Below are 16,267 nucleotides of genomic sequence, written 5' to 3'. Positions count from 1 at the left end.
AGGGTGTCACCACCTGCAGAGCTTTGAGACTAGAAACCAAGAGCAATTGTGGGTAGCCTTACAAGAAATAGAAAACCAAAATTTGCACAACCTGTTCACAGGTGTTATTAGGGACTGAAGAGGACAGATACCCAGATCCCAAGGTGCAGCTATAGGCTACACCAGAGAAGACATGGAAACAAGGGGGAGGGTGGCCACAGAAAAATTCGTATACATGAGATTCTAACATGGGACTCAAGAGAAGCCTCAGGTTGCTCTCTGAGACTTAGCAATGGTTCTCCGAACTAGAGATCAAACAAAGGTTTCAGCAAAATCCTGTGTGGGCAACACTGGACAGATGCAAACTGGAGCTCATAGACCTGAGACTGAAGGGCAGTGAATAACATCTGGGGTAACAGCAAGGAGGAGTAAGAACAGGAACAAAAACCTGGCCACCCTCTCAGAGAACAGAAGTGGATGAGGACAGGCTGCAGGGGCTCAACCTGCTGTCAGAGTTCAGGCTTCTGCCAGAAAAGCGGGTGATCATCTTCCCAGCTATGGAAGCAAGTTGGGGTTGTGTGCTTCTGCGATTGAGTATGACCTCAACAGCAAGTTTGCTAGTGAATGAGATGGTAGAAACACTATGGGAGAGTCATCGAGCCATTTCATAGAGAGTGAGGGCCAGTGAGAAGAAAGTTGAGAGAATAGAACCCAATAAAACAGAGTTGGGAAAACAGATGTAAAATGAAAATCCTCTATTTGGTTTCTTTTTAAAAATATTTTTATTTATTATTAGAGAGAGAGAATGAGTGTGGGTATAACATGGCCTCTTGCCATTGCAAATGAACTCCAGATGCATGGGCCACTTTGAGCACCTGGCTTCACATGGGTACTGGGGAATCAAACCTGGACCAACAGACTGCAAGGGGTAAGCAAATGCCATTAGCCATGGGGCTATCTCCCCAGTCCTCTGTTTGGTTTCAAAATATCAATGTTTTGTCACATGCATAAGGATATCATCTTATAAAGACAATACACAAAACCTTCAGTATGAGCTCATAAAAAGTGAGTATTAACTATGACCACTGCTTTTTAATCTTAATATGCCAATTTATTAAAACATAAATTGTTGGTCAGCTTCTTTCTTCTTCTTTCTGGGAATAACTGCAGAGCTCAGAAAAGATGAATTAAAAAATATATTTTTAATTTATTTATTTGGGAGAGAGACACAGAGAATGGCCTCCAGCCACTGCAAATAAGCTCTAGAAACATGTGCCACCTAATGAATTTGGTGTACATGGGTCCTGGGGAATTGAACCTGGGTCCTTTGGCTTTGCAGGCAAGTGCCTTAACTACAAAGCCATCCATCCAGCCCAGAAAAGGTGAATTTTTCATGAATGGCAGAAAGCGGAGTGCTAAGTATGTTCAAGAGATGACTTGAGTTGTCAGTGCTGTGAGCTTTCTTCATGTGTGTGACCAATGATTGTGGGAAAGGATATCCAGCCTGTCATAGTAGCCCAGTAGTACAGAGTAAGGACAATGGAATAAACTACTACCTTGTCCTGGGCCTACCTAGGAGGATCTAGTTAGTTCTCATTGTGAAGTCCCCCAGCAACAAGAATGGACCATTGTTGGGAATTGGTCAATGCACTGCCACCAAAAGGATCTGAAAGCATTTGGAAGGACTATGAAGCTCAAGTGCATGAGGAAGCAACAGTGTAATTTGGATGTCACTCCCCCAAAACCACCTTACTGGGAACATCAGTTTACTTCTCTGAACATCGGTATTCTCAGCCCTACATGCAGAGAACAGAACTGGGTAATGCCCACAGCCATTTCAGCCTTGAGCTGTCAGATTCCTTAGTTAGTCCCAAAGTGTTTGGCTCCCTTGTCAAAGGAGCCCCTTTGTGACTAGCCAGCATGGCTTCTGAACCTGCACTGTGAGGCCCACCGTGCCTTCACACTATCCCCACAGGCCCAGGACCAAGGCGTAGCTGCTCTGATGTAGCCCAGGCCTGCACATAGACTGATCCACCCCTGCATTTCTGTCACCTTGCCCCCAGCACATGTGCATCTCATAGAGCCTTTAACAAAATGTGTTTTCTCAGAGAAAACTTGATTTTTCAAAGTGTAAGCTCCTCACACCAGTTACTGGAAAGATCTGACAGACTTCTTTGAGAAATCAGTGCTCCTCTGTACCAGATTTGATCAGAAGTTTTGAAATGGTCTTTACTTTGAGTCATGTAATATTTTCAAACATGGCACAAATCTCCTCACCCAAGCCAACAGTACTTTAAATAGCTATTGATGGCAGAATTCCCATTCTGCCAGCATTGCATCCCTAGTCAAGGAGCCAGGAGGTTTTATTGATGGTATGAGGTCTGTGTTTATAAAGTGTACACAGAAAAGTTGAAAGACGCACTCTTCACATACATCTTGGGTTTAATTGGAAACCATACCTCTCCGCCTTTGGATCTCTTTGGAACGATCACAGACACATTTTCAATTTCACCTTCTTAAAGAGCCTGCTTGTAGCATTCACTTATCATATAAAGTACACCGTTGTGTTAACATGTAATCTGTGTAGCTGATTTGTGCTCAGCAAATCCATTGCACTCTCCAGAGTTTGTTTCTTCACAGACGAGACGAAAAACCTGAGAGCAGTCCTGTCTCCAGGGGACTGGTGTTAGCATTGCTTTCTCAAAGAACAGTTAGAAGCACTTTGGTATCTTTGATCCCAATAAATACATTTGGGGAATAACTTTGCTTATATATCCATCACATACCCAGAACTCATCCATTTAAAAAAGTAGGTCAAGATGAGTGTGGTGGCACATACATGTAATCCAAAAATATGGAAGGCTGAGGTAGGAGTATTGAGTTATATAGGGTATTCTAATGTGGCCTGAACTATGTAACCAAACTCTCTACCACAAAAAGAGTGGAGAGTTAGCTGACACTCCTTCAAGCTCTCTTCCTGGACACCATCCACCACATACTAGTTTCCTAGGACTACCATAACAAACTGGGTGGCTTAAAGCAATAGAAATTAATTCTCTCAGTTCTGAAGGTCAGAGGTCTGAAATTAAGGAGTCTGCAGGATCCTTTCAGATGGATCTAGGAAGGAAGTGTCTCAGATCTTGCTCTTAGCTTTCTGGTGTCTGGTAATTATCTTTAGCGATACTGGCTCATAGCTAGACATCTGCAATCACCACCTCTGTCATTGTAACGTATTCCCCATATGTGTCTGAGTCTCTTGTCTTCTTCTAAGGACATGAGTCATATGAGAGTAAGCCTCCTCTAATCTTCATTTTAATTTGATTATATCTGCAAAGACCCTTTTACCAAATGAAGTCAGTTATGGGCCCAGGAGCTTAGGACTTTAACATCTGTTTTGGGGTGCCACAATTAAACCTTTATAACAACCACACCCCAGACTAATTAAGATGTCTCCCTTCATTGTTTCCATATCATATATTGCTTTAATATCTTATAGCAGATGCCATACTGTATTATCATTTTCTATTAAGTTGAGTTTAATTAATCCCTGGGCTATCACACCCATGAAGAAAGGATTCATATAACACCTTGTAAAATATCAAGGAAAATATCCAACACCTAGTAGTCACTCAAATGTTTGAAACAGTTAATCATTGTCATGGTGGGTTTTATGTGTATTCATGTTAATATATGCAAGACTACATATTATACTTAGAACATACTAATTTTTACATAATTGTCATCAATTAGTGAGTGTCTGCTATTGGCAAGTAAACCCTGTTTTTTTTAGTCCATTTGCTCTACACATTTACATTAGGAGATAAATGCTTTCTGCTTTGGAGATTTAATGCATGAGTACATGATAGACCCGGGACTTGGTCTCAGGTCTGACTGACTTCACGGGGGCTCTGTACACTCTGGTATTTCTTACCCTGGTGGTCTTAGGTATTCCCATGTTGAACAGCACTATTATTATTCATGTTCACACTGAAGCCCAGGGAATCACCCAATGGTGCCATGATCCCTTAACTTCAAGATCACTTTGAAAAACTACTTTTCCTCTGCTGTTCACAACACGGTTTGTAAAAAGTGTTTGAGAAAAGGAGAACATGGACTGTAAAAAGAAAAGAAAAAAAAAAAAAGAAACACTGAATTTCATTGCTCATTTTCTTTCTGACATTAAGGAAGAGCCACTTTTGTCATTTGCAACCACAGGCTTTTCCAAGAAGGTCGCTCCTTCCTAATTCCCAGGAAACAGGATGCCTGTGTCACATGGCTTCCCACGTAGAGTGCTAATAAGTCATATTTTAAGTCAGTACCTCTTCTGATGAAAGGAGACATCATGATGGAGGTTTCTCAGGGTCCCTTTATAGTTTCTGTTCCCTGAAAGTGCTGGGGCCTGGCCCACATTCTGGGCACCTCTGGCTTCATGCAGGAGGAAGAGCTCCAGAGCCCTGTCTTATGAGACTCTGCATATATGCAGGCTTTATGCTTGACCTGAACTACGTGTCTGAGAAGTGGGATGGTTCTACATTCACCAAACTCCAGGCTTTGATTCTTTGATCTGGATCCTCCTTTGCTCGTACAGTGTGAGGCTCAGCAGAAGTAACCTGCCAGACAACCTAGCATTTCTTAACCTATGGCCATGAGTTCCTGTTGCCAAACCTTGTTTCCCGTAGACTGAGTCAGAGCCCTGGGCCAGGTGGCACAGGCCTTCTGTGAACAAGCATCCTACCCTGTTGTAGATACCCTGCCTAGGCTTTTGTGGGTGGCTGGTGATCTGTGTTTTCAACCATTTGTCAAGATACACTGGGCTCAGAATGAGACCTGAAACACTCCCATTTACCCTGATTACTGTCTCCTTCTCTTATTATTCTCTTGGAACACCGTGTTCTGCCTTCTGGGCCAGACTTCTTCCTGGCACTGATAGTTTGCTTATGTCTTTGCAGCTGCAGCCTAGGTTCCCTGCTCACATCTGACCTACTTGTATGCAACCTTGATCTACAGGAAGTCCAGCTGCCTCCCTTTCCAGTGAGATAGGTTCTCACCTCAAAGAGGAAATTCTTACTAAGTTGTCTACTGGAAAAGACAGAACATGATTAATCCACTGCTAGGGGAAGCCTGCAAAGAGAAACGATGGGGTGGAATGGAGGTATCTCAGACAGTTCAGGGTATATAACTAGCTGACTATACTTCTGACCTACAGGGATGGCTACTCAAATGAAAAGCAAGGGGAAATTTACCTTGTGTGGCAAGGACCTTTTGGAGTGCTAGATGCCTGCATCCCTCCATACCTCATGGCTACTCTGTCCTGTGCATGCCATGGTATTGCAGGAGACAGATACTTGGAATTCATAAGGCCTGTCAGACTCTACAATATCAGTACCTGGATAGCCAATGTAGCCTCAGCTCACATATTCAACCCTTTCTCTGAGCTTAGAGCCCAATTAAACTCTATGATATTCCAAATGGGGAGTTTATATAGTTACCCTTGGTCATTCCTGGCAGTGACAAGAGACCAGAAAATCCCTAATGAATGAATAAGTAAATAAATGGAACTAATTCATTCAGCTGTCATCCCTGTAAAATCCTAAATGCAAGCCCCTGAGGCTGCACTCTGCTGGTATAAACCTGTAATCCCAGCTACTGAGGAGGCTGCAAATTCGATACTAACCTTGGCCACAGAGTGAATTCAAGACAACCTGGACAACTCAGTGATTCCTTGTCTCAAAAGGAAAAGGTAAAAGAAGACTGAGATATAACTCTCAGTTGTGCAGGGCTTGCCCAGCATGATCATGGTCCTGGGTTTAGTCCTCATAACACACCTCCCCCAGTAAACGTTTTTCTCACAGGTAAAACACTGAACGGTGGTGCTGTGATATGTATTAATGAGCCAGACTTTGTTTTAGTCTTGGTCTTCTCCAACTTTGAATAGATAATCAGCAAGAAGCATTGCTGAAATTCCACCTCCTTCCCATGTCACTGGAACCAGGGACAAAGAGTAATTATAAACAGTCTAGCAGGTGTGTCTGACCCACAGGCTCCATCTGACCCATGTTGGGCCCAAGATAGCTATGAATTCCAACCAACACAAAATTATAAACTTGTTAAAAATTTATAAGGCAATTTTTTTTGCCTTTTTTTGGTAACTTGATTGCAGTTTTTGAGTGTGAAGTTTGTGGGTGACAGCAACATCATGGCACAATGTCAAAAGCATGGAAATAGGCTGAGGAGATGGCTCAGTAGATCACTTGCCACTCAAGCTGTAGTACCAAAATTCAGACCCCCAGGCCCTACATAAAAGGTGGAAGCTGTAGGGGGAATCTATAATTTCAGCATGCTGACAGCAAGATGAGAGGTGGAAACAGCTTAATGTACTAGACACAAAGAGACCAGCTGGCCTAGTGAACAAAGCAGTGAACAACAGCCAAACAGAGAACAAGGGAGTTTACCTCACAGGAGGTAGAAGGCAAGGACTGACACATGGACATTGTTCTCTGGTCTCTACACATACACTGGTGGCATGTTTGTACACACACAAACACACACACACCCAAAAGGAAAGCTCTTTCCTGTCAGTAAACAACAATTCTAAAAGAAAGTTTGATATATACTTGGCTGGATTATCCCATGCTGCAATGCATGCAGGCTTCTGCCTCTGCCAGAGTGGTGCCCTAGGCAGTCTTTCTCCAGAAGCTCACAGGGCTGCGCTACCACAAAGGCCAGAACCAGCTCTGCGATCGCACTGCTCTCGCCTGTGTCTTCTGTGTGTGTGCCTGTCTCAGACATGTGTACTTTAAAAAATATATTTTATGTTTATGTATTTATTTAACAGAGATAGAGGGAGAGAGAGAATGGGTGCACAGGGCCTCCAACCACTACAAATGAACTCCAGATGCGTGTGCCCCCTTGTGCATCTGGCTAATGTGGGTCCTGGGGAATCAAACCTGAGTCCTTTGGCTTTGCAGGCAAGGGCCTTAACTGCTAATCCATGCCTCCAGCCCCTTTTGCACTTTTTTTTTTTTTTTTTTTTTTTTACTTTTAGTTAGTACATGTTGAAGTCAGGTTCACATGGCTGGTAGAAATCACCTGACCAAGAGCAGTTTGTGGGTAAAAAGAGGTTTATTTTGGCTTACAGGCTCAAGGGAAAGCTCCATGATAGCAGGAGAAAACAATAGCATGAATAGAGGGTGGACATCGCCCCCTGGCCAACATAAGGTGGACAATAGCAACAAGAGAGTATGCCATACACTGGCAAGAGAAAACTGGCTATAGCACCCATAAGCCCGGCCCCATCAGCTGGGAAAGCATTCAGAACACCTAAGTTTATGGGGGACACCTGAATCAAACACAACATTCTGCCCCTGGCCCCCATAAACTGATATCCAAACATGATGTAAAATACAATGCATTCAGTCCAACTTTAAAAGTACCCATATTTTTTTATCAATCCCAAAGATGTTAATACATCCCCACAGTTCAAGATCTTTTAACTGAGCCATAATACCAAAATATCCCCCCCAAAAACCATACTGGCACAAAATAAATACTCACACTGCAAAAGATGGCATTGGGCATAGCAAAGAAATATTCAACCAATAAAAGATTTAAAACAACCTGGGTAAACATCAAACTCTGTAGCTTCAAGTCCAGCAACTCTAGCCAGTGACAAACCTCCAAGTGTGATAATTCTAACCAGCAACAAGTCTCCACCCCTCCAGCTAGGCTACTCACAGTCCTGGAAAACATCATCCAAGGCTGGCAGCTTTCCTTAGCAGCCATCTCGTGGTCCCAGAATCTCCACTGGGTCTCCACTGCAATCTATGGTTCATCCCCATGGCCCCATGGGGTCTCCATTCAGGCAACCAGCAAACCTGCTTCACACTGCCCATGGCCATTTCCAAAACAAAAGACTGTGTTGCAAACTCAATGACCCTCTCTTTCCTGAATTTCTTATACTCCGCAATACCAGGTAGGGTGCCAATTTGTTGATCTACGGGGGAATAAAGCAGACTTTGAAAAATAGGACACTTCTTGAGCACTCAGTCCCCTTCAAAAGAGTCTACATTTTTCCTGTTGCCCCAGTGCAGGCCAGCTGGCCCAATCTCAAAGGCTGTAATCTCTCAATTGCAATTGAAAGGGCAGCAGTTCACCCCAAAATTTTTCTTTCTGTGCCATATCCCTCTGCTCACACCCGTTCATTTCTATGCAAAGCAACCCTGCACAATTTCTCAGGACAGAGGAATAACAGCAAGCTTCTCACACAAACTGCTAGCCCAGTGCAAGCAAACCTCTTTCTCACCCAAACAAGCCAAACCTCACACTCCATAGTTCTTACTGCATTCAGGTATTTCAACTCTGACCAGAATAGTCCATCAAGCTGTACTTACAGCACTTCAAGGCATCTCTTAGGCCAAGGCTTCAAATCTTCCCACATTCCTCTTGAAAATCAGCTCCAAAAGGCCAAAGTCACACAGTCAGGTGTCTAGCAGAAATCCCCTTCCTTAGTAACACTTTACTGTTGCAGTCAGGTTCACATTGCTGGTAGAAATCACATGACCAAGAGAAGCTTATGGGAAAGAGAGGTTTATTTTGGCTTACAGGCTTGAGGGGAAGCTCCATGATGGCAAGGAAAACAAATGGCATGAGCAGTGGGTGGACATCACCCCCTAGCCAACATAAGGTAGACAATAGCAACAGGAGAGCGTGCCAAACACTGGCAAGAGGAAACTGGCTATACCATCCATAAGCCCTCCCCCAACGATACATTGCCCCTAGGAGGTATTAATTCCCAAATCTTCATCAGCTGGGGACCTACAATTCAGAACACTTGTTTATGGGGGACACCTGAATCAAAACACCACAGTACATAATATGTGTACTGTTATTAAAAAAAAATCTAGGCTGGAGAGATGGCTTAGCGGTTAAGCACTTGCCCGTGAAGCCTAAGGACCCAGGTTCGAGGCTTGATTCCCCAGGATCCACATAAGCCAGATGTGCAAGGTGGTGCATGTATCTGGAGTTCGTTTACAGTGGCTGGAGGCCCTGGCGTGCCCATTCTCTCTCTCTCTCACTCTCTATCTATCTGTCTCTTTCTCACTCTGTGTATTGCTCTCACATAAATAAATTAAAAAAAAATCTACACATGTATTGTAAAAAAAAGTAGTTATTTTTTATGAAAAAACAGTCTAACCCTTTCCTACTTTCTCCACTCACATACTGAACCTGAAATCCTTTGAGGCCCAGCATATGTTAAGTATTAATTCTTTTCTAAGTTCCTTTCAGGCTACTACACTCACCATGCAGATTTCATTAAACCTCATCGTCTTCATACTGGCATAGCAAAAAAGGCAAAGTGACTTGGGCTGCATTCTAAAACACATTGCTCAAAAATACTGGCTTTTGTCCCATTTCTGAGTATTTGTTTGTTTGGCCTTGGCCTCAAAAGAAAGCAGACGTCCATTAGAAGTAATGGAGAATGCAAGCACTGGGCTTCTTGTTTCATTTGTGGGAAACACCTGCTTATAATGCACAGGGCTTGCACCATGGCAGGGTTTGCAGTCCTGAGGGTGTGGGCCTTTAATCATCCTGCATCGGCAGGCAGTGAGGGCCAGGCCGCCAGAGGACGAGATGAAGCCATGTACAGGATGAGGTGAAGGACCAAGTCAAAGCATGCCCTTGTTCTCACCAACACGACTTCTAAGCCAGTCTGTTATTTCAGTCATCACAAAGCTGAAAACTAGTCTGTTCTAGAACTTCTCTAGAACTTTCATCTGACTCATATCTGGATTGTTTGTTTTTAAGGGTAAATTTTTGGAAGTAGTGGCATGTATAGGTGAGAAATCAAGCTGGGTTACTGAAGTGGAAGGACTGAAGTCACCATGCTGATGTAGGTTTAGATATAGGGCCAGACTTAGGACCTAGTTCTTTCTGACTCTGTTGTTCACTTGCTTGATGATGTGAAGAACTTTGCGTAGACACTTTAAGATGGGAATGATACCGCTGAAATTTTAGAAGACTTTATTAATAACAAAAATTGTAGTGTTATTCCTGAAACTTCTAAACTTTCATGTCATTTCTTTGTTCTGAACACTGTTCTCACAGAATCCTGGAGTCCTATTCTCCAAGATATATTCCAGTGAAAGGAAACATGTCACAGATCAGGAAATCGAGAACCAAGATATCCAGTAAAGGAAGTGCCTAAAATATTAGGGTAGAGACTGATAGCAAATGCTTGTCATTTACATTTAGGGCTATTTTCAAAAACATACAAAAAAAAAAAGAAAGAAAGAAAGAAAGAAAGAAAGAAAGAAAGAAAGAAAGAAAGAAAGAAAAAGAAAGGAGGGTGGGAAGGAAGAAGGGAGGGAAGGAAGAAAGAAGGAAAAGAGAGGAAAGAAAGCATTTTCCTTAACTTACCAAATTAAATGGCCACACTTCCTCTGGGGATACAGATCAGAGTCTGTGGTTTAGGCTGTTTCATCTGGAGGGAGAATGACCATGTCCACCATAGGTATTAGAAGGCCCTATCTCTTCCCTGGAGGGAAAAGGTTGGTCGTCTTGTATCCTCAAGTTTCTTAGTAAACAAAGCATGTACTTGTCATTGAATCCGTCTCTGGGTTTATCCATACATTCAGTATATCTAAGCAAAAAAATTTAAAAAAGCACCATATAGTGGGCTAGGAAACAAGCTGTACAGAGAACTCAAAATAAGAGGAGGACAGAAAAGAAGAATGGCAAAGATCTAAGAAAAGGAGATTAAGAGATGAGAAAGAAGTTTCTTTCTAGCAAGTGGTAGAGTCACCATGCTCTCTCTTGGGGACACCGGCGCCTCCATCTGTTTACCTAGAAGCATTACCCCACTACCAGAGAGTGTTTTTTCAAAGAGAAAAGCCCTCAAATTCTAAGTATCCCCTTGGAAATACAATGTAGTATTTTAACATTACCTCTGTTAAAAAGGGCTTACTTTTTGTTTTTTAATTGGTAGATAAAACTGTGTTTTCCACATACAGCATGGTGTTTAAAGTACATGTACATGTCATAAAATAGTTCAGTCTAGCTAATTGCTAAAACCCCTGCCTCACATAGTTCCTTTCCACTGTAAGAACATTCAGTATTTCAAGATATAATGTATCACACTGGTAGCTGCGGTCTCCAGGCTATATAGCAGATCTCTGGTACCTATTCCTTCTGGCCAACTATAATTATGTATATAGAATGCTGCAAAAAATATGGAAGTACAGGCATCTACTTGACATCTGGACTCATTTTCTTTGTATATATACCTGAGAATGGGATGGCTGGGTTATATGGTCATTCTGTTTTCCCCAATAGTTATGCTTATTTATATTCCCACCAATACACCATAAGGCTTCCCTTTTTTCCACCTCCCTGCCATATTTGAATATTACCTTTGAAAGTATTTGCTTCATTATCACACTTAAAAATTATCAGCCTTTTATATAGAAAACTTATTCTTGGGCTAGAGAGATGGCTTGGTGGTTAAAATATTTGCCTGCAAAGCCAAAGGACTTTGGTTCGATTTCCTAGGATTCACATAAGCCAGATGCACAAAGGGGTGCACACGTCTGGAGTTCCTTTGCAGTGACTGGAAGCCCTGGCATGCCCATTCTCTCTCTCTCTCTCTCTCTCCCCCCTTTCCCTCTCTCGCTCTTTCAAATAGATAAATGAATTGAATTTTTAAGAAAGAAAGAAAACTTACCCTTGCCTCCTTCCCATTTTTCAGTTGTTTTGATACAGAAGATAAGAATTTTCAAAAGCGTGGGCCAATTAATTACTGACTGAATAATAGAAAGTGTGATTATCTACTAGATTCATAACAATACTCTACATCCAAGAAAAACAGGTTAGGTGGGACTTGAGTAACCACTATAAAGTATGCACATATAAACGGAACTTTCTCAAATGCAGGTCACTTGGGTGAGGTTATTTTGATAAAAACAGGCTAACAACTAAATTCACAGGGCACTCCAGTGTTGTGATATCTTCCCCTCATTGTAAGGATGAGGCAGTGTAAACAAGGCACTAACATTCAGAAAAAGAGTGCTGCACCCACAGCAACAGCACTGAGGCAAGGAGCACAGCTCACCCTTTCATGCTGTGTTCTCTCCACCTTGTTAATAATTTAAATACTGTAATTTTCTTTTTGTGTAGTTTTACATTCACCTGTTTTCATTTTCTCTTTCTTCCTCTTCTGGAGTAGCTTTTTATAATTCTACATTTTATGCCAAGAGAGAGTCCTGAAAAATAGAAGGCATAAAATCAAATACTCTTGCAGAATAATAACAAAAATGGTAAATAATAGACGTAAGATTTTCTAGCCAAACTGCTACCTTGTGTGCTTTACAGACTCAATCTGTGTCCCGGGCTTTGATCCAAGCCTCAACATGATGACTGGAATCACCCCAATTAACCCAATGATACCAGGCCTGGGGCTGGTACCACCTCCACCCCCAGCAGAAGTGGCTGTTGTTAAAGAAATAATCCACTGCAAAAGTTGTACTCTTTTTCCTCAGAACCCAAGTAAGTAGAAATTCGAAACATTTGCTTATCTTAACTTTTTTCTTTATTTGAAATAGTATCACCTTTTCATCTGTGAACTGTGCATGCATACAGAGTGAGGATCTGTTTCACATGAGGCCTTGGTCTCTAGATGAGAACACGTGTACAGGGATATGTCCATGTGTCTGTCCAGGTACTGAATCACCACTGTGTAGCCAGTACATGAGATTTGGAGATTTTAATTCAGCATGAAGAATCTTTTTTGTGTGCAATGAACTCTACCATTTCCTGGAAAACATAGTGTGAAATATATAAGCATTTCCATCTATCTTCACAAATGTGGGAGAAAAATTGAAGTATGTTTTGCCAGGTAGAAATTTGAATTAATTTGGCAGTTAGCAATTTGGGGGCAATGGGAGCCTGCATCGCAGAATTTCTGGACAAAATTGCATTTGCTCCAAGGACCTATATACTTGATGAAGTAAATGAGAGGATTTTTTAAATTTAGCCTCAGATGCTAAATTTTTAGGTTTGAATAAGTAGAATTTTTTCATATTAATCAGTGTTGCTTTTTTTAAATGGACTTTTCACGTGATTGGTCTAGTAATCTACATATAAACTAGGTAAAATGTTATGACAGTGTACATTTTATCTTTTCATACAGCCTCCTCAAAGTTTAATAGTTTGCTCATTTAAATGTGAATAATAACAATTTTTTCAGACACAGCATACCCAGCCAAGTAAGTATTGTCCTGTGTAGTGTATGTGGGGTACGGTTCCTCATTGTGTGATGCCACCCTTGATCTGGCAGGAAGACAAAACAGATAGCACGCCAAGCAAGGTTTTCATCATGTTGTCATTTCATCATGTTTTGTGCTGTGCGAAAATTCTCCCTCCCTCCCTTTCCTGAGTGTCTGTGTTATGAAGAAGAAATGAAATTATGCTAACATGTACTTTATCTTTGTTCACGGACAAGCATAGCCATTCTGTGTAGAAATGAACATGGAGCATAAATGTTGGGGGAGAGGAGAAGTCCCTGAAAGCACACATCCCAGGGAAAATGTAAATTGTTATAAAAGTTGGCTATGGCTCAGTCAGTCCAGAGAAAGCAAGTCTTCATGTTTGACTTTTGCCTGGTGAACTAGTTAAACAGCCAATAAATAAAAGACAAAACTCTGTTTTGTTGTGATATTAGATCTCCCACCTCCTTCCACAAGAGAACGACCTCCTGGGTGTAAGACTGTGTTTGTCGGAGGATTACCAGAAAATGCTACAGAGGAAATTATTCAAGAAGTCTTTGAGCAGTGTGGTGATATTACAGCAATCCGAAAGAGCAAGAAGAATTTTTGTCACATTCGCTTTGCAGAGGAATTCATGGTTGATAAAGCCATTTACCTTTCTGGTACTTTGCTTTACATAAGGGGTTTTCTAGGCATTTGTCATGCTTTGTAATGTTAATATGAGCTCATTCCCTTTTGCCTTAATGCACAATAAAGTCCCTGGTAGTTTGGGGCTGAAAAAGGAGGAATTCTGCCTTTTTGCTAGGCTGCCACAGCTCCTTGTTAAGCCTGTGAATGTGCCTCGCTGCAGGAATGATTTCCTACCATCCAGTGCTGAGGAATTCCATCGAGTTTCTAATTAATGTTCTCAAGTGCTTATTAGATGAAAAGCAATATTATGAGTACTGAGGACCATTATTATTATTGGATGTAATCCTCTGGGGGAGTAAAGTACTCTCTCAGGATAATTTCAGTTTTGTAAAAGTGGATTTACTTTCTCCACCCCAGGATACCAAAGCAAATCAGTTCCTGGCAGGGCAGTTGTTCATGGGCCTGTAATAGGCCCATCTTATCACACATTTGGTAGTACAGCAGCTCATGCAGCCATCCTTTGGTGCTGGTTGCTGTGTGACTTTTGCAGATGTTGAAAGTAAGCCAAGTGCTACTTTCCACTCCATGGAAGTTGAAATAAGGGTGCAGAGTCCATCAAAAGACCTTGGTCATGGGCTGGAGAGATGGGCTAGCATGGTTAAGGTGCTTGCCTGTCAAGCCTAAGGACCCATATTTGACTGTCCAGATCCCACATAAAACCAGACACAAGGTGATGCAAGTACACAAGGTTGCACATGTGCACTAGATGGCTCATGCATCTGGAGTTCAATTACAGTGGCTGGAGGTCCTGGTGCACCAATTTTCTCTTTCTATCTCTCTCTCTCTATCTCTTTCACTCTCATTCCCACTTACTCTCTCACATTAAAAAAAAAAATGCCAGTCTGCTGGTCTTGCCTCAAAAAAAAAAAAAAAAAAAAAACGACCTTGGCCACGTTAAGAATACTGGCATTATTGACATGTGGTGGGGAAAATCATAAGAAAGAAACTACATGAATGTCACCCCCAGGTTTCACTCAATTTCTTCACTTAGCCTCCTCTCCCACCATGGAACTCTATGCAAATTCTAGAAGCTTTGAGGTAATCTCAGGACCTGACACTATACTGAACTAGATCAGTGATCCAAAGAACTTTCAGTGAAAAAGTCTGAAAGCATTGCACAGTGGAAATTGCAGGCAGACCTAAACAGAGACATCTATTTACAAAGCATACCCAGATGTTAGACCCTGAGAGAGTGGAGAGTTCAGGGTGTCAGGTTTCCTGTTCCCTAACCTGTATAACCTCTCTTCCAAACTTTACTTTCCCCTCTGCAGAAGTCATAGTTTACCAATGAAGACTGTTAGATAGTGGATATTAAGTGCAACTTGGGAACCACTTGGTACAGGGTTGTTTTTAGCACAACTCTGGTCAGGATTAAGGATTCATTCTTGTTTCTTAGAAAATTCTTCCCTGGGAACTTCAGTACAACTATAACTTAGCCATAAAACTACTACTTTATTCCACCTGATTCAAGAACAGAGTTAGATCAAAGGTCCTTTGGGACACTAAGAGAATACATTTTTGGTTAATTAGAAACTCCACAAGATACTGTCAGAGATGAACAGTCCCAGATTTAGGCAAACGGAGGGAGTCTACTTAAAACCCCTGATTCTGTTTGGCCCACCCCTTTGCTATAGGAAGGTGCTCTGGCACATTGATCTCCTACAGCACGCCCATCTGGATGCAGAGAAATCTCCAGCTCTGCCTCAGTGGCCCTGTAGAAGCTGAGGCTGTCTCAGTAGAGATAAAGTCTGAAAGCATGGCTAATTGGAGGGGCAGGAAGGGAAAGCAGGCTGCTCCTTCCTTGTATGTGAGCTCCTGGAAGCCCAAACCCAGCTGGAAGGCCTGTCTAATTTTAGGACAGTTTCCACATTTGAGAGCCAAGCTAATTTTAGTTTCAGCCTCATCAGAGTCTCTTTTAAAGCTGTAATGATGATGTTTTGGTAAAAGAGGGGGTGCATGTGGGACCAAGGAGGTCTGGAAAGTAATTCTGTACATGTGAGAGAAAGGGAAGCTGCATGGCCAGTGTGGACAGCTGGCCAATCCCAAGCAGTCCTGCTTGCTCAGCTGTTATGCATACCTCACCACGGCCTATGGACTCCTTAACTTTCCATGGCCCACAACCAGACACATTTTGCTTGAGCATTAATTATACTCACCTGTGAGTGACTGTTTGCATGGGTGGTCAGCATTGCTACGACTTCTCATTTTTATGTAATCCTGTTGAAACCTAGGAGAAAATTTTAATGGCATGCAAGTATTAGATGTGAGATCTGTAGCTTACTTTTAACTTCTCAAAGGTGTGAAGGAAGTGTGCTTCCCAGGGAACAACCAATCTGTAT

The 16,267-nt window shown here is 42.0% G+C and overlaps 1 protein-coding gene across 11 annotated transcripts in view; it reads left to right on the top strand.

Annotated features, from left to right (window-relative positions):
• The window catches only part of Enox1 (ecto-NOX disulfide-thiol exchanger 1), a 674,222-nt gene that overhangs the window by 498,931 nt on the left and 159,024 nt on the right, over positions 1 to 16,267 (top strand). For all 11 annotated transcript variants that reach the window (XM_045145349.1, XM_045145350.1, XM_045145345.1 and 8 more), the window contains 2 exons: positions 12,346 to 12,519; positions 13,694 to 13,900. In XM_045145349.1, the coding sequence (XP_045001284.1) occupies positions 12,346 to 12,519; positions 13,694 to 13,900 (381 nt within the window). The remainder of the gene's footprint in view (positions 1 to 12,345; positions 12,520 to 13,693; positions 13,901 to 16,267) is intronic.

This window comes from Jaculus jaculus, chromosome 3 (genome assembly GCF_020740685.1).
Source record: "Jaculus jaculus isolate mJacJac1 chromosome 3, mJacJac1.mat.Y.cur, whole genome shotgun sequence".
NCBI classification, from domain to species: Eukaryota; Metazoa; Chordata; class Mammalia; order Rodentia; family Dipodidae; genus Jaculus; species Jaculus jaculus.
This window is presented reverse-complemented; position numbering and strand designations above follow the sequence as displayed.